This window comes from Sus scrofa, chromosome 2 (assembly GCF_000003025.6).
Source record: "Sus scrofa isolate TJ Tabasco breed Duroc chromosome 2, Sscrofa11.1, whole genome shotgun sequence".
NCBI lineage: Eukaryota > Metazoa > Chordata > Mammalia > Artiodactyla > Suidae > Sus > Sus scrofa.
The window spans coordinates 135,215,376-135,234,934 of NC_010444.4; the positions used below are offsets into that span (position 1 = coordinate 135,215,376).

General features: G+C 39.6%; 1 protein-coding gene across 6 annotated transcripts in view; it reads right to left on the bottom strand.

The window, feature by feature from the left end:
• AFF4 (AF4/FMR2 family member 4) overlaps window positions 1-19,559 on the bottom strand; it is an 87,865-nt gene that overhangs the window by 19,309 nt on the left and 48,997 nt on the right. For all 6 annotated transcript variants that reach the window (XM_021084750.1, XM_021084747.1, XM_021084751.1 and 3 more), the window contains 8 exons: window positions 13,012-13,048; window positions 10,299-10,347; window positions 7,842-7,896; window positions 7,396-7,433; window positions 6,728-6,890; window positions 5,152-6,069; window positions 1,061-1,149; window positions 46-286 (listed from right to left, as the gene is read on the bottom strand). In XM_021084750.1, the coding sequence (XP_020940409.1) occupies window positions 46-286; window positions 1,061-1,149; window positions 5,152-6,069; window positions 6,728-6,890; window positions 7,396-7,433; window positions 7,842-7,896; window positions 10,299-10,347; window positions 13,012-13,048 (1,590 nt within the window). The remainder of the gene's footprint in view (window positions 1-45; window positions 287-1,060; window positions 1,150-5,151; window positions 6,070-6,727; window positions 6,891-7,395; window positions 7,434-7,841; window positions 7,897-10,298; window positions 10,348-13,011; window positions 13,049-19,559) is intronic.

Sequence of the window (19,559 nt, forward strand, 5' to 3'; positions counted from 1 at the left end):
GCAGGGAGATTGATTTTCGAAAGACTCAGGCCCCCAACACCTTACCTTGACCTCCTTAGAGCTACTGGAAGTCTTCCCCTCAGTCCTCTTCTGCTTTGATGTGGAGGAACTGCTTTTGCTGCTGCCACTATTCTCCTTGTTGCTGTTATTACTTGACTTTAAGGAAGAAGATTGACTAATAGTCCTCTTCCGAGAGCCATGCTCTGTTTTTGGATCTTTTGAAGAAACAGGCCCAGCCGGAGAAGGCAACAAATCTTTTTCTTTTGCAGTACTCTGTTTAGATGACCTGCCAAACCAAACAAATACCCTCATTTCTCCACACAGTCATACACAGAGTGATGGATTTTTTTCCTATCTGATTTTGACTGCTTTCGAGACAAATTTATTTCTATTTGATTACTAGAAAACATGATTTCTGCAAAACAAAATAAAACTGTAAATTCACAAGGGCAGACATCATGTCTGCTGTTTCTCCCCCATGGCTCTATACCCAGTGCCTAAAGCTTGGCCTACCACAAAAGAAGTAGTCAATAAATATTGGTTAAATAAATGAACAACAAGAGTGCCTGCTGCAGAGCAATGGGATTGGCCAAGTCTCTAGAGCGCTGGGGCAAAGGTTCGATCCCCAACCTAGCTCAGTGGGTTAAAGGATCCTGCATGGCTGCAACTGAAGCTTGGATCTGATCCCTGGCCTGGCAACTCCATATGCTGCAGGGCAGCCAAAAAAAAAAGAAAGAACAAGATGAATGGTGAATGAAGATATTAGTGCTCACAGGTCTCCTGCAAGTTATCAAGTTATACACAAGCTTATCAATGAGGCTGAAAGTGGTAAAGGTTTACTTTTAATTCTTCTCCTATTCCACTAAAAAAAAAGACAGGAAGAAGTGACTGAGTCTTAAACACTTTCCATTTCAATCAGCTAAAAGCAAAACCTCCTACTATTTGGTATATGTTTGTATATAGATGTATATGACATGTTTACTAAAAGGAATATTTTAAGAGCACATTAGAGAGCACCCAATAAAAAATGACACACATGCAACATGCTTTGCATACGTACTCTTTGCTGCTGGGTGGCTTGTGGCCTGCTGAATTCTTGTCCTCTGTTTTGGGTTTCTTGCTCTCATTGGCTCGGTTATCATCTTCATTCTGGATGAGAAACAGAAGAAAGAAGCCGATTTTTATTTATCTAATTCCAGCACCAATCACCCTCAACTTCAGAAAGAAGATAAAATGCAAAGTGACAGAATTCATTTAAACAATGTTCAAGCAAGTTTTAAGTCTGAGAGGGACTGTCCCTTTTTTTTGGCCTCCTTTTTTGCCCCTGCATCCACAGCATACAGAAATTTCAGGGCCAGGGATTAAATCTGAGCCAGAGCTGTGACCTATGTCACACAGCTCCAGCAATGCCAGATTCTTAACCTACTGTGCTGGGGATCGAACTGGTGCCTCTACAGAGACAAGCTGGATCATTAACCCGCTTGACTACAGCGGGAACTGGGAGGCTCCTACTTTAGATTAAAAGCTGAAAAACTGAAATAATCTTTTAAATGACATCTTTTCAGCCTAATGACTGAGGGAGAGATGAGATTATAACTAAGATATAATTCACATACCATAAAATTTCCTATTAATTTATTTATTGCTTTTTTAGGGCTATTAACTGCAGCATATGGAAGTTCTCAGGCTAGGGGTTGAACTGGAACTGTAGCTGCCAGCCTACACCACAGCTCACGGCAATGCTGGGTCCCTGAAACTCAGGATCAGGCCGTATCTGTGACCTACATCACAGATCATGGCAATGACAGGTCCGTGACCAACTGAGCAAGCCCAGGGATCGAACCTGCATCCTCATGGTGCTAGTCAGATTCGTTTCTGCTGAGCCACAATGGGAACTCCTAGGGTGATATTTTTCAGGTTCATCTATGTTGTAAGATTTATCAGTACTTTCTTTTTATGGAGGAATATATTCCACTGTATGGATATACCACATTTTATTTATCCATTCATCAATTGAGTTGTCTCTACTTTTCAAGCATGGGTTTTTGTTTGGATGTGTTTTCATTCTTTCTGGGTATATACCTAGGAGTGAACTGCTAGATCATAAGGTAATAGTGTGTGTGTGTTTGCTTTTTAGGGCCACACCTGCGACACATGGAGGTTTCCAGGCTAGGGGTCGAACTGGAGCTACCGCTGCCAGCCTACGCCACAGCCACAGCAACACCATGGCAACGCCAGATCCTTAGCCCACCGAGCGAGGCCAGGGATCGAACCTGCAACCTCACGGTTCCTAGTCAGTTTTGTTTCCGCTGTGCCACAACAGGAACTCCTGTAATTGTATATTTTAACTTATTCAGAAACTGCTCAACTATGTTCCCAAGTGGCTACATCATTTTACATTCCCACCTGCACTATAGTCCTCCACATCTTGACTGATACTTGCTACTATCCAACTTTTTGCTTATAAGGTTTTGTGAAAAACTTGTTCTGAAACAAAAGCTATGGTCCCATCAACGCTACTTTGCTTGGTGAATCTAAGTTTTCCTACTACTTTAAATATCAGGGCACAAATATTGTGAAAATTCTGACATAGCAAAAAAATTAGTTCTGTACACAAATGATTAAAGACAGACATGTGAAAACACCCTTCACTACCTTCAGCTGAGACTCTTTTCAGTGCTATCTACTTTATCTTGCCCCTGACAATTTTACCAAAGCAAGACTTAAAAATCATCACCAAGTTACTTGGTGTTACACATTTTATAAAGTAAAAATTTGACTTACAGTTATTGAAATAAAAACCTTGTGAGGAATAACTACCAACAGATGTGGAGATAGGAGGTGGGAAACTCGGGCACTTAGAGGAAGAGGATTTTTTTGGAACAGCTTTTGGCCTGTGTCCAAGACATGTGGAAGTTCCTGGGCCAGGGATTATACCCATACCACAGAAGCTACCCAAGCCACTGCAGTGACAAGGAAGGGGATTTTTTTAAAATTGCAAGTCATACATATTGTAAAAATTTAAACAGAGTAAAAATGACTTTCACTTTCTATATTATGTTTTAAATATCTGAAAATCTGGGGTTCCCGTCGTGGTGCAGTGGAAATGAATCTGACTAGGAACCGTGAGGTTGCGGGTTCGGTCCCTGGCCTTGCTCAGTGGGTTAAGGATCTGGCATTGCCGTGAGCTGTGGTGTGGGTCACAGACTCAGCTCCGATCTGGCGTTGCTATTGCTGTGGTGTAGGCCAGCGGCTACAGCTCTGATTAGACCCCTAGCCTGGGAACTTCCATATGCCACGGGTACGGCCCTCAAACGACAAAAAAAAAAAAAAAAAAAGTGAAAATCTTACAAAGAGGCGCAAAACGATCATTTTTTATTCTGTAAGAAACATTTTAGTTTTTAAAGACTATCATATACAAGCTGTTATTTCATGCAATTCTATGAATTAAATCCAGAAACTAAGTACAGCAATCTGAGGCTGTGGGCTCTAGAGGCTAGCAGCCCTAAATAGCTTACTAGGTGAATAAAGCATCCTTTTACTACAATAATGGAAACTCATTAGCTATAGTACTGAAAGCAATAAACTTCAGTTTTCTAGAAATTTAAATTTTTAAGAAACTTAAACCTTTAAAGATACAAAAGATGAAGTCTTATTCTAGTTTGTCCAAATATACATCAGCAGTAGCACACAGTTCTGTGCTTTTAAGTAAAACCTGTGGCTCACTTCACTTTTAAAAAATGCTTAAAAAAAAAAAGGGTTCCTGTTGTGGCTCAGTGAGTAAAGGACCTGACATTGTCTCTCAGAATTTGGGTTCGATGCCTGGCCTCACTCAGTGGGTTAGGGATCCGGGATTGCTGTAAGCTGCTGCGTAGGTCGCAGACGCCACTCAGCTGTGGCTGTTGTCTAGGTCTCAGCTGTAACTCCGATTAGACCCCTAGCCCCAGAAACTTCCATATGCCACAGGTGCTGCCGTTAAAGGAAAAAAAGAAAAAGAAGAAAATCCTATATTCTTCCTCTCCTCCTACATGAGTTCCCAATCCCAACGGGGACTGGGATTTTGTTCTGAGTCCACATGGCATAGCTATTCTGATATCTATTCTGTTCACTGCTCACGTTTTCAGTCTTTACAATAATCATATATCTGTTATCGGGGAAATTACACTGTTCTTTAATATATATTTTTTCTTCTTCTTCTTAGGGCCACACCTGTGGCATGTGGAAGGTCCTGGGCTAGGGTCGAGTAAGAGCTGCAGCTGTCAGCCTATGCGACAGCGCCCCCAAATCTGAGCCTTGTCTGCAACCAACACCACAGCTCTGGCAACGCTGGATCCTTTAACCCACTAAGCAAGGCCAGGGATTGAACCCTCATCCTCATGGATACCATTTGGGTTCTTAACCCACTGAGTCGTGATGGGAACTCCTAATACAGATTATTAAAATGTACCTTCCTATAAAGATTTCTCACTAGAGCTGAAAGATCAGCTGTTTTTTTCTCCAAAGAATCTCCATCTATATAGACGTACTGTAGATTGGTGAAATTCTTTTTTTCCCAGAAATTCTTTTTTATGATTTTTGGCTGCCCAAGGCATAAAAAAAGTCCCAGGCCAGGTAGTGAACCTGAGCCACAGCACTGACAATGCCGAATCCTTAACCACAAGGCCACCAGGGAACTTCTAATAAAATTCTTAATGACACGTTGAATTTGCTGAGTCAATTTATTTGCTGAAATTAGTAATTTAAAAACTGTGACTTGGTCTGGGTATAAAAGAGAAGAAAGTGTTAAGAAACTGTGACAACCTATAGAGTACATAGCCCTACTAAAGACATTTGAAACCAAAATTTAAAGAAATGTCATGAAGGCCAATTTGAATCTCTGCTTCATTCTCACGTGAGCAGCACACATTGTGAACAGAAGCAATGACTCATTTCTTACTTGATTTGAAACTTCAACTTTTCCTAAGGAGACAGGCAGAGGCACAGTGGTCCTCGAGAGCTCATCTGCAGACTCAGATGTGTAGACTTAGGCTCATCTCTATTTTTCCTCCTAGCTATGAACTCAACTAGTTCCTTTCTGGCTTACTGAGATTGCCATTGCATTTCAGATGCTGATGTTTACAAACAAACAAACAACAAAAATCCTTTACAAACCTTATGTTTCCTCTTGCCTTTGTTGGACACTTTATCTGAGGCTTGTTTCTGAGCTTCTCTTGTGTGCTTTTCTGGCACATTCTTCTTTTCCCCCTTGGGTGGCTCGGTTTCTTTGTAAGGCTTTCCTGGTATTCTAGTCAAAAGATTCAGGTCAATCTTCACAATAAGTGGGTACCTGTCATCAGGCTCACTAAGGGGTGAAAGAAGTTCCTTCTCTTCCATAGGAGAGAACATTCGTTGCCGAAAAAAACTTTCTTCTTCCTCCACTGAGGAGGGTTTAACGGGAGTCCTATTACTCTCAGGGTACTTAGGGGTTTGTGAGGAAGGAGGAAGGCTCTCGCTTTCATCCGAATCTGAGGATGAGGTATCCGTTTCTATGATTTCCCTTGATTTCTGGGAAGATTTACTTGTTGACTTATATTTCTTTTTCTCTGCTGAAGGTCGAGGGGAAGATTTGGACTCCTTTTTTAAGTTGGGTTTCCTTGAGCCTTTGGTGGCTGCTTTGTGCCTGCTGGAGGGCATGCTGGTGGCCATGTCTACAGGGGTTTCACTTTCTATCTTCAGGCCTCCACGGGGCTCTTCCGTAGCTGCCTTCTCTGCCTTTTTGGGTTGTTTTTTGCCTACAGTCCTCCTCTGTGCTGTGCTATCACTCTGCGCAGGCGACTTCTGCCTCCCGCGCCCACTTTCTGATCCCTTTTGGACAGTTTTGGAGTCTCGTCCAGGAGTAGCGGAACTTGTTTCTTTAGGACCAGCTGGATCCGTGTAGCTATTCCCTGTGCCCTGTTCTCGGCCTTCCTTTTTATAGCCTTGAGATGATGGAATATTACTGTCCACAGAAGAAGCTGGTGACACTTTATGTGGGTTAACTTTATTCAACCAATTATCAAGTTGCCACTTGTTTGTAGGTGGTGGTTCAGGCTGAAAGAGAAACAAGTATACTTCAGTACTGAAACTTTCTCCCTTCTCCATAATCTCAAGGAAGAGGAAAAACACAATGTCTAATGCCACAAACGTATTTGTTTTTCATAATTCTCACTGAACCAAAGCAAAGGGCTAAAAATACCTACTAATAGCTCCCTCTAATAACCTGAATGGGAAGATAAGCTTAGTGCTGTACGTTGTCTTCAAATATCTGTCAAGAATCCAACTTCAAAAGCAAAATTACAAATGACTACATAATATATTTAGTTCCAAAAGTAAGCAAATGATGTAAGTACCAGTAAAGATTTTTAACATTTTATCACTCGAGTGAAATTAGACTATTTTTAAACCTTTTTTCAACATAAATAACATGAATTAAGAGACTCAAACAAAAACAAAACACAAAGTAAATAAATCCAGTATTTTAGTGACCTGAAACATGATTTCAAATAGTTCCTAATCAAGACCAAATAGGTTTATTTACCTAACAAGAAAAGAGAAGTAGCTAGGTTTCCTCTAAGACACATAGTTCAATCTCTTTTCGTTAGAATAGGTAACCTTCTTTTCTTCCTCTTTATACCTGAATCAAGTCTTAACTGACCTTCACCAGGGGCCTAGAGAGGGCCCAAGGAAGGTACCCCTGCCTTCCTCTCACCTCAGGAGATGCACTCTGGGACGGCTCATTTGCCTCACTGTCGCTGGAACTACTTTCACTCTCTGAGTCAGATCCAGAGCTGCTTTCGGATCCACTGTGGCTGCTAGAATCATCCCTGGAGTTATCTGCCCCTTCACTATTATGGTGTGAAGGTTCAGAGTTACTAGAAGAGAGAAAACATATAAATGACCAAAAGGGTTTTATTAGAGCGACAATAGGTAAGCATCTAAATCTGACAACCAACTCTATTTAAAATGTCTATTATTTGGTAAGTTCTTAAAATTCCATGAATCCAGAACTTCAAAAATAAGTGAAATAAATACTTCCTTAAGAATTTTCTGATATGCTGTTCAGCCACTAGTACTTATCTTTTTTTCCATGAATCCAGAACTTCAAAAATAAGTGAAATAAATACTTCCTTAAGAATTTTCTGATATGCTGTTCAGCCACTAGTACTTATCTTTTAAAAAGTTTTATTGAGGTATAAATTACAAAACATAAAATTCACCTATTTCTGGTATAGAATTCAAGATTTTTAGTTAATTTACAAAGTTGTACAACCACCATCACAACTGATAATATTTACTATTAAGGTCAATTACTCTATCACTACAGTGTTACCAGGTTGACCTCACCACTCTAAATAAAACAAATAAAAGGATGCCTACCTTCCTGGTGTACTCCTTGGCATTGTCTTATCACAATCCTAAAATTAAAACACAAGAGGAAATCTATGAATGAAAAAACAGCACTCTATCTGCTTAATGTGAATAACACCTGACATCTTAGTAGAAAAACTGGCTTCTTTCATGCATGCAGCAAAGGTCAATTAACACAAACAAAATACTGTTTTTACCAAAAAAAAAAAAAACCCAAAGGCCAGGATAAGATTAAAATCTTTGGTAACAGTTCTTCTTGTCAATCATTTTGTGCTTCAAGACTATGTTCTGATACATAGCATTAGTTTTTAAATAAGAAAAAAAAAGCAGATTTAAAGACAGAGCAGAAAACTACAAAATTCCAGTGTCAGAAAGCAGGAAGGAACTTACTCTAAACAACCGGATCATAAACGTATTATTCAATTACAATTCCTATGATACTACAGTAGACACACCTGTTCTCCATCACTGTCTTCACTGCTGCTTAGTTTTAAGTCATCTTTTAACATGCTAGAGGGAAGAGGCAGAAAGGACTATTATTTTGGGAACATTTCAGCATGGCATGCCAGAGTATTAAATACCTACCAATAATTTTAGAAATAATCACTGTGGTAGCTAAAGACTTAATTGAAAAATAAAGAACCAGTGAGTCTTACTCTGTCTAGTTTGGCTCACATCTAGAGTATAAATTGAGAAAAGTGGAATTTAACAATTTTGGAAGCTCTAACTTTTCCATACATATTCATCTTTCCTTTCTAATTATACAAAAGCTACCTTCTACAAACTTTTATACTCACTTGTTATCTCTAATTTTTTTCCAAATGCAACACACATGTATTATTAAAACAAATTACCATACTCATATCCAACAGTCCACTACCAAAATATAACTCCTAAAAAAAGGAAGATACAATGAAAGCATCAGTAATTCTCTTCCACTAATCCCAATGTTCCATGAAAAGATACATAAACTTGGGTAATTGTGAAAACCAGAACACAAAGTCAAAGCTCTAGTTCATAAACACCGTGCTGTGAAAGATGAGTCTGCTCTGTAGATGTAACAAATCTGGGTAAGAATTCTGGCTTACAAGAGAAATAACCATGTGTGAGTTAAAAATAAATTCCAGGTTCCAAATCTTTCTTGATCAAAATTCAAACCAATTTTAAAAATACCAATAAATACTTTAAGTCGATAGTTTCTAGAATTAGTTTTTGAAAGTAAAATTACAGATTTAAATTTTCCTTAAGGCCAAAAAAATCAAAATTTAAAACTGGGTAACGAACTACAAATCATTCCTTGCCTTTTTGCAGGGAAGGAAAAATTAATACAAACCTTAGGGAGAACTACAACTAGAAAAATGTTTCATTTCTCAATACCACTAGTTCCATTACCTTTCTTCTTAAAATTTCATAACAGTCTCCAATCAGTGGTAAGGCAATCTTCTTTCACTCCAGTAACTACTTATACCTCCTCCCCCTCAAAGCTTAACCTAAGTTTCTAAATCTGATCCCAAATTCCAAGTATCATATAAAAAGATCACCCTGAAACAAAATAACTAGATGATTACAGAAATGAAAAGTGTTTTCAAGATGACCAAATAAGTGGGACAGATAAAAAGACTTCTTTTGGACAGGGCTTAGTGCATCTCTATGACTCGTTTCCTGTAAAGAAATGTACTTACTCTGAATTCTCTCAGCCCTTATGATTTAATAATGGCAGCTCAATGAACCTGTTTACACATGTGAATATGTCAAAGCTTTTACCAGACTGCTCAAGGTCCTGCATGCTTGTGCTCCCTCAGCAACCAAAGTGATATGAACATATATGGTAAGCTCCCATCAGTTTTCTGCATATGAATAAATACGATAAATAGGGCTTTGCATAATTTGAATTCTTCAGCAGTGAGGGTAAACTTCTTGCAGTCATCTATTTTCATGCTCACTCAGTTCTCCTGTTCAGCTGAAGACTCTGAAGTCAGCAGTATAAACTGTGGTTATGGCATAAAGAAGCTAGCTAGCTCTGTGGCCATGGATCCTTCAGAATTTTGTTTTAATCACTGGGTTAATTTACTGTCTCAGAAATTCTGTACCTCATTCATTCTTTAAGCTGAAATTTATTACCATCCAATATACCACCCTATTACATTCTGATATACATTCCTGGGTCTACTTATAAAATAAAGATAGGAAAACTTACAAACAATACAAACTATGTTGCTTTGAGTAATTAAATGGAGGGCTTACAAAGAAGAATCCTGCGTTTTCACATCTTTTTAATTAAAAACAAACTATCAACACATACACACACAAACACACATACTTCTGAAGAATGAGGAAAAAATCACAGAGCTGGGGTGGGCAAACTATGGCCTAAAAGACAAATATAGATCTGTATGGAAAAGAAAGCTTTACGTCCATAGTCTATGACTGCTTTCATGCTACAATGGCAGAGCTGAATAGTTGAGACAAAGACCATTTGGCCCCTAAAGCCTAAAGTATTTCACTCTTTGGCCCTTTACATAAAAGGCTGCCTACCCTTGCCTTAAAAGATTAAGTATGGCGTTCCCGTCATGGCTCAGCAGGTTATAAACCCGACTAGTATCCATGAGGACATGGGTTTGATCCCTCGTCTCACTCAGTGGGTTAAGGATTCAGCGCTGCCGTGAGCTGTGGTGTAGGTCACATACGTGGCTTGGATCCTGAGTTGCTGTGGCTGTGGTGCAGGCCAGCAGCTGCAACTCTGATTCGAACCCTAGCCTGGGAACTTCCATATGCTGTAGGTGCAACCCTGAAAAACAAGAACAAAAAATAAGATTAAGTACGTATTTCTAGGTGTTGTTCTAAATATCCAAACACTATAGTTAGACTTTTATCAAAAAAAAAACATTAAACTTACTAAGAAATAAACTTACGATTTAGACTGGTGCCCATTTGAAGTTTTAGAAGAAGGATTATATCTCTCTAGAACAAAAAAGAATGGAGAAGTCAGAAACTACAGCAGATCTGTGTGTGTGTGTGTATACACACACACACACACTTTTTTTTTTTTTTTTGTCTTTTGTCTTTTTAGGGCTGCACTGGCAGCACAGGGAGGTTCCCAGACTAGGGATCCAATTGGAGCCACAGCAACACCAGATCAGAGCCGAACCTGCGACCTGCACCACAGCTCATGGCAATAACGGATCCTTAATCCACTGATCGAGGCCAAGGATCAAACCCGCAACCCCATGGTTCCTAGTTGGATTCGTTTCTGCTGTGCCGCGACAGGATCTCCCTGTATTTTAAAATGTGTAGCGGAGTTCCTACTGTGGCACAGTGGATTAAGAATCTGACTGCAGTGGCTCAGGTCCCCGTGGAGGTGCAGGTTTGATTCTCAGCCTGACACAGAGCGTTAAAGAAGCTGGTGTTTTGCAGCCGTGGCACAGGTGACAGCTGCGGCTATGATTCAATCCCCGGCCCAAGAACTTCCACGTGCTGCAGGTGAAGCCATTAAGGAAAAAAAAAATTCTATCCATATAACCTCAAAGAAATATAATTCAAAACAATGGGATGTAATTCCTCATCCATCAAATTGGAACACTTTAAATATAATAATATGAAATACTGGTAGAAATAGGCACGTTCATATGGTAGGACTATAACCTCATACAATGTTTCTAGAGGGGAATCTGACAATATTATCAATACCGTAGATGCACACATCCACTGACCTAGCAAGTATAAGGAAAGGAATTTAACTTAGAGGTCTATCTGGAGAAATACACACACATACACTATAGTATGCTTTGCAACAGCAAAAACTGGAAACAAATGTCCATCTACAGGAGACTAGTTAATATGATACTTTCAGGAGTTCCCGTTGAGGTGCAGTGGAAAGAAATCTATTATCCATGAGGATGCAGGTTCGATCTCTGGCCTCACTCAGTGGTTCAGGGAGCTGGCACTGTGGTGAGCTGTGGTGTGGTTTGCAGACAAAGCTCGGATGTGGCATGGCTGTGGCTGTGGCACAGATCAGCAGCTGTAGCTCCAAGTCGATCCCTAACCTGGGAACTTCCTTATACCACTCCTGCGGCCCTAAAAAGCGAAAGAAAAAAAAAAAAAAAGAAAAGAAAAGAAAGGAAAAGGATACTTTCATACAATATAACAAAATTCTATCATTAAAAAGAATGAATTGAGCTTTACACTGATCTAAAACCAGTTCTAAGTTCCCACTGTGGCTCAGTGGTAACAAGCCTGACTACCATCCATGAGGATGTGGGTTTGATCCTGGCCTTGCTCAGTGGGTTAAGGATCTGGAGTTGCCATGAGCTGTGGTGTAGGTCACAGACGAGGCCTGGATCTGACGTTGCTGTGGTGTAGGCCAGCAGCTATAGCTGATTCGACCTCTAGCCTGGGAACTTTCATATGCCAAAGGTATGGCCCTAAAAAGCAAAAAAGTTCTAAATAAATTTATTGAAAAATACTAGGTAATAAAGAGTAGGTGCATCTTGCGATTCCATCTGCCAAAAGTTACCTTTGGGGAGAGAGAATGAGGGAAGAGGTGTAGAAGGATGAGAAATACTCTCTCTTTTTTTTTTTTTTTTGCCTGCGCTCACAGCATGTGGAAATTCCCAGGCCAGGGATCAAACCCGTACCACAGCAGTGGCCTGAGCTGCTACAGTGACAATACTGGATCCTTAACCTGCTGCGCCACAAGGGAATTCCAGGATGAGATATTCCTGAAAAATTTTCATAGAAAAGGTAAACTTTCTGGTCTACCTACAGCTAGCTATTTACCGTGTATCAACAACGCTGTGTGCCTTTTCCTTTTAACTGCAGCTTTAAAGCAGAATTAACAAATTGATACAAAGATAAAGTTTGTTAACCTTTAAATAAATTTTCTTCTGGTTTTTGTGTCTTTGCTTTAAGATCACTAAGGACAACAAACTAAGGATAAAAAAAGGTCCACTAAGGACAACAAACTAAGGATAAAAAAGGTCCCAAATTAGCTTATTACCAGTGTAAATCTACCTTATTTAGGAAGTTATTGCTCTTAGCTGAGAACATTTGCTTTATTAGAGAGTTATATGGTGAAGCACAAAATCTGCAAGGTTCCTATCCTTACTGCTATCAATTCACTCAGCCATCCTCTCTTGGAACCACACTTGAGTTTGTCAAAACTATCTTCCCCTCAAGTTCTTTTGAGAGGCCAAAACAATGAGGGTAGAAGGGGGGTGTGTAGCAGACAACAGACTTTCTTCTCAACCCAAAAGATTCAGGAAGAATAAATAAATATAGATACAGGAAGAGAAGAGCCTTGGTAAGCAACAATGACTGCTTCTTGCCTGAAGTTTTAGCATCACAGAACCAAGTATCTTCATGAAGAAGATGGAAAGACAGAAGACTGGCTCTTGGGACTCTGTATTATTAGTTTAAATACTTAATAAAAATAGTTAATTTTGATCTCTAAGGATCTGTAATTCTTCACTTTTTAGGCCAAGATTCAGCTAAACCCATCACTAATCACTGGATCATAAATATTGGGATAAGACATACAAAAGAATTATTAAAGAAATATATGGTATGACCATTAGAAATGAATGCTCAATAAACAATTTGGAAACCAAGAGTAAAAGAAATACTCACTTTGCTCTCCAGGACCAAAATTGGACTGCTGAGACTCCTAAGAAAAAATGATGTAAAATTATAAAGTGACATTAAGGAGAAAAAAGGTTCATTAGAGAAAAATACTTCAAATTCAACTATTCAATTCCAGCTAACTCATGAAAGATCCTGTTGAGTTTCTATGAATAAATAAAAGAAAAAACATGGAAAGAATTGAATGATACCATCTGAACAGCCTCAGCAATTTTGTGGCCAAAACAGCTTCCCGGAGCTTAATACAAAAAGCAACAAGCTACAACTATAACAAGTTACAGCTATAGCTACAAGCTAAAACAGTCCTTTATCACTCATCTCTTTTCAGTGGCAACCACAGTATTCATATCCTAATTTATCTTGATCTTAAGAAAATGTTATTTAAAAAAAAAATACTAAAAACCATATTCTAGAGTGAAAGTAACTGCACATCCTATATGGATTCAAAATGTAACACTGGAGTTCCCTTTGTGGCTCAGCAGTTAAGGAACTAGAATTGATGAGGATGTGGGTTCGATCCCTGGCCTTGCTTAGGGGGTTAAGGACACGGCGTTGCCATGAGCTGTAGTGTAGGTTTCAGATGCCTTGGATCCTACGTTGCTGTGGCTATGGCATAGGCTGGCAGCTGTAGCTCTGATTAGACTCCTAGCCTGGGAACTTCCATATGCCTCGGGGGTGGCTCTAAAAAGCAAAAAACAAACCAAAAAAAAAAAAAGAAAAAAAAAAACAACCCAGGAAAAAAACCACTTTTATGGACTAGCAAACCTTACACGATTATTCCCATGTCATTTTACTCCCCTACCTGCTCCCAGTATCTTACAGTTAGCAACTTGAAGATGAGATTTGTCAATATGCTTCTTTGTAAGCGCCATATACTACCCTAACGTCTGGCATGCAGGAAGCATCAGTAAAAAGAAAGTCAAAATGTCATTGTCTGTGTGAGAAACATGACTTTCCAAACTCAACTTTCAAGATCAGAACAGCTGTTTCACATGAACGAACTGTGCATTTCCTTCGTTAAGATGTGGTACACAATGCAGTACTAAGATTACACAAACATCCCTAACATCCTTAAAAGTTTACTTAAAAATAAGAACAATCCTCCTTTATTTATTTTTTATTTTTTTAATTTTTATTTTTTGTCTTTTTGTCTTTCCAGGGCCGTACCCAAGGCATATGGACGTTGCCAGGCTAGGGGTCTAATCAGAGCTACAGCTGCTGCCCTATGCCACAGCCACAGCCACAGCCACGCCAGATTCGAGTCGCATTTGCAACCTACACCACAGCACACAGCAATGCTGGATCCTTAACCCACTGAGGGATCAAACCACAACCTCATGGTTCCTAGTTGGATTCGTTAACCACTGAGCCACGACGGGAACCCCACAATCCTCCTTTAATGACAGACTTATCTGTGAAAGAAAAATTCAAACAGTATGAAAGCTAAAACACAGTTTTTCTGTTTAAAAAAATATTGTAAACCTATATCAATAGTCAACTAATTTTCAGCAGGGATGTGAAGACAATCCAACAGGGCAAGAATACTCTTTTTGACAAAAGGTGCTGGGACAAGTCGTGAAGAGCCGCATGTAGAAGAACGCAGGTGGAAGCTTACCCCTGACAATATAAAAAAATTAGCTTGAAATGGAGCAAAGTCCTAAATGTAAAAGATAAAACTACAAAACTCTCAGAAGAAAATGCAAACCTTAATGACCGTGGGTTTGGCAAAGAATTCTTACATATGATACCAAAAGCACAAGACATAATAGAAACAGGTAAGTTGAGCTTTATTGAAATTAAGAACTTTTGTCCTTCTTCAAAGGACACCATTAAGAAAGTGAAAATTCAGACAAATTGGGAGAAAATATTTGCAAATCCTATCTGATAAGAGACTGGTATCCACAATGCATTAAAAAAAAAAACTCAATGATTAAAAAAAAAAAAAAAAGTCAGGTAATCCAATGAAAAAACTGGCAAATGATCTCCCCAAGAAAGATATACGAATGGCCAAAAAGCACGTGAAAAGATGTTTGACATTGGGGGAGAATGGAAATCAAACCCATATCGATATACCACTTCACACTTACTAGGATAACTAAAACCAAAAAGACAGATAACCACAAGTGGAGAAATAGGAAGCCAATACAAAATGGTGCAGCCAGCTGCTCTGGATAGCATTCTGGCAGTTCCTCAGTTGATTTCAACATAGAGTTACCATATGACCTAGCAATTCTGCTCCCAGGCAAATAAACAAGCAAAACAAAAACATAAAAACCTATACACAGAAACTTGAATACAAGGGTTTACAGCAGCATTATAAATAGTATAGCCAAAAGCTCAAAACAACCCAAATGTCCACGAACTGATGAATGTACTAACAACGCGTAATACATATGGATACAATGGAATGCTATTTGGCCATAAAAAGGAATGAAGTTATCGATACATGTTACAACTCAGAAGAACCTTGAAAACATTTTGCCAAGTGCAAGAATCCCTTTGGAATGGGCTATGTATGACATAATTCTGTTTACATGAAATGTCCAGAAAAGGGAAATCTGTAAAGAGGACAGAGGACAGATTAGTGGTTGAGTAGGACTGGGAAGGGGATAGAGGGACAAAGGTTGATAGCTAAAGAGTAGGGAGCTCCTTCTGAGGTGATAAAAATGTTCTAAAACTGACTGGAGTGCTGGTTGCACAAGTCTATAAATATACTCAGAACTATTCAATTGTACACTCTGAATGGGTGATTTGCATAGTATGTGAATTATAGCTCAATAAAGCAATTCTAAAAAGTCTTTGAATAGAGCAGTGGCCAAAAGGTTGCTGCTGTGAACTTTATTAAAAAATGAAAAGAATTCTTGAGTTCCTGTTGTGGTTCAGCATAATGAACCCAGCTAGTATCTATGAGGATGCAAGTTTGATCCCTGGCCCCACTCTATAAGTTAAGGATCTGGCATTGCCATGAGCTGTGGTGTAGGTCTCAAACGAGGCTCAGATCTGGCATTGCTGCAGCTATGGTGTAGGCCTGCAGCTGTAGCTCAGATTTGATCCCCTAGACTAGGAACTCCGATATGCAGCTTGCAGCAATGCCAGATCCTTAACCCACTGCTCAAGGCCAGGGATTGAACCCAACTCATCAGGTTCTTAACCAGCTGAGCAATAATGGTTTGTCTTTGCTTTTTGGTAGAGAACTAGCAAGGACAATCATAAGTTCTCCTCATGTTTAACTATGCATTCAATTAAACATTAACATGTAATTCTTTTTTATTTTGTATTATTCCATTTCCACCACCAAAAGTTTGGACATCGGGAAGAATATTTTCTTTTGCATTCTCTTTCAGTTCTCATCACAGTGCCCAGAAAACTTAACTTTTAATGGCAGAGGTAGATAGAGGAGAAAAGGAACAATCAAGAAACAAAATAAATCTAGATGAGCACCATATAGTGGGAGACAAGGAAGAAATATGTTAAACAATATTCGATCCTCATGAGAAGCCCAATGAAAGTAACAAATGAAAAGCATTAGGGAGTTCCTGCCATGGTGCAGCAGAAACAAATCTAGACTAGGAACCATGAGGTTGTGGGTTTAATCCCTGCCCTGACTCAGTGGGTTAAGGATCTAGCGTTGCCATGAGCTGTGGTGTAGGTCGAAGACATGGCTTGGATCTGGCGTTGCTGTGGCTCTGGCGTAGGCCGGCAGCCACAACTCGGATTAGACTCCCTAGCCTGGGAACCTCCACATGCTGAGGGGACAGCCCTAAAAAGACATAAAACAAAAAAAAAAACAAAAAAAAAAGAAAGAAAAAAAAATGGCATTAATTGGACTTGTCAAAATGGGCCACTGGTGATCTTAATGGTGTTGATGAAACATTACGAGTGGAAGCAAGATCAGAACGGACTGAGGGGAGTTCCCATCGTGGTGCAGTGGTTAATGAATCTGACTAGGAACCATGAGGTTTCGGGTTCGGTCCCTGCCCTTGCTCAGTGGGTTAATGATCTGGCGTTGCCGTGAGCTGTGGTGTAGGTTGCAGACGTGGCTCAGATCCCGAGTTGCTATGGCTGTGGTGTAGGCCGGCGGCTACAGCTCCGATTAGACCCCTAGCCTGGGAACCTCCATATGCCGCAGGAGTGGCCCTAGAAAAGGCAAAAAGACAAAAAAAAAAAAAAAAAAAAAAGAATGTTTAAGCAAATGATAGAGATTCACGAAATTAGTTACCCAAATGTGTTCTTAAACTCAACTTCTCACCCACACTGCAAACTGCTCTTTCAGAGTGCTGATGGGCATGAACTCTCTCTGTTGGGTTCCTCATGGTCCCCCATGCTTCAGGCATTCCTGTACTTCCCCCTTTAACCCCAGTTGTTGTCACCTTCTTTAGGATGCCATCTCCAAATTCCCTAAGTATCAAACCTTTGTCCCTTCTCTGTCCTCTCCTTAGATCTAGTCCATACGGTGGTGCACAAAGGGGAAAAAGTAGATGCTAAAGCTTCACATAAAGTCGTTGGGTTTTTTTCTTTTTTGGCTGTGCCCATGGCATTCAGAAGTTCCTGGGCCAGAGATGAAACCCACACCAAAGCAGTGACCTGAGCCACTTTAGTGACAACAATGGATCCTTAACCCACTGAGCCAACAAAGAACTCCCCAAAGCCTTAAGCTATACAACACATAAAGTTGTATTCACTGAAAATTCAGAGAATGAGATGAGCTATAAAAAAAAGCAAAATTCAACCTGTAAAAGCAACCAAACCAAAGCAATAATTGGTAAGTAGCTAATGGAATTATTCCAAAAATATCAAAAAAGTTACCTGAGTGTATATATATATATATATATATATATATATATATCCAACAAAGACCTACTGAACACCTATAATGTGCCAGGAACTGTTTTATACATTGGCACCATCGAAGAGGTTCAATGTATCTACAGCATCTAGAATGCTGCCAGGGACTGTTCAAAACATACAGTGAATATGAGTAAAGGCAGTAAAAACTTTACTATCATTGGAAAATCCACTAACCTACTGCTAACCACACCCATTCATTCTCCTTTCACTCCAGTGAAAAAGGAGGAACTAACTGTGCTCTATTCTAAGGCCAATAGTTTGCACTTGGGCATGAATCTCACTGTGTATAAAAGGGAGCAGAGAAATGTAGTGGTGCCAAAAAGGGTATGGTGATATGTTCTCGGACCATAATGAAATCAAACCACAAATCAGTAACAGAGAATATGGAAAAACCTACAAATATTTGAAAACAAAATGACACTTCAAAACAACCCACCGAACAAAGAATAAAAAATCAGAAGTTATGCTGAATGAAAATGAAATCCTAACAGGAGTTCCCACTGTGGCTCAGTGGTATCGAATCCAGCTATTATCCATGAGGACATGGGTTCGATCGCTGGCCTTACTCAGTGGGTTAAGGAGCTGTGGTGTAAGTCACAGATGTGGCTCAGATCTCGAGTTGCTGTGGGTGTACTGTATGCCAGCAGCTGCAGCTCCAATTTGACCCGTAGCCTGGGAACTTCCATATGCTGCAAATGCGGCCCTAAAAAGCCAAAAAGCAAAAAAAAAAAAAGAAAGAAAAGAAAAGAAAGAAATCCCAATTTGTGGGATGCAAACAAAACATTAGAGGGTAATTTACAGCACTAAAAGGCTGTACCGTTAATGATCTGGCGTTGCCGTGAGCTGTGGTGTAGGTTGCAGACGTGGCTCAGATCCCGAGTTGCTATGGCTGTGGTGTAGGCCGGTGGCTACAACTCCGATTAGACCCCTAGCCTGGGAACCTCCATATGCCATGGGAGCGGCCCTAGAAAAGGCAAAAAAAAAGACAAAAAAAAAAAAAGACAAAAGAAATTAAATTATACTTAAATAGAGAAGACAAGTAAGTATTCATGGGTCAGAGAACTCACTATGGTTGAGACGTCAAGCTGTCCCCAAACTGACCAAAAGATTCAATGCAATCTATATCAAAATTCCAGAAAATGTTTATGTTCAAATTGACAAGCCAACTGTAAAAGTCATATGCAAATGCAAAGGACCCCCCCCAAAAATTTGAAAAATAAGAATTATAGGATTTACATTACTATAGTTTTATAATAACTCTTGGTGTCAGATAATCAAGATACCATGACACTGGGCACCATGACAGAGAGAGATTAATGAAACAGAACATAGTCAAACACGCACCATGCATATATGGTCAACTGCAACTATAAAGAGGCAAATGCAGACAAGCTTTTTCAACAAATGATGGTGAACCTGGGTATCCATACACAAAAAATCAACTATTATCTTGTCACCATGTATAGTAATTAACTTAAAATGGATCACAGACCTAAACATAAAACCTAAAACCACAATAAGTCTAGGGGGAATTCTCATTGCGGCTCAGCAGTTAATGAACCCGACTAGCAACCATGACGACTGGGGTTCGATCCCTGGCTTCACTCAGTGGGTTAAGGATCTGGCGTAGCCGTGAGCTGTGGTGTAGGTCAGCAGCTACAGCTCCAATTTGACCCCTAGCCTGAGAA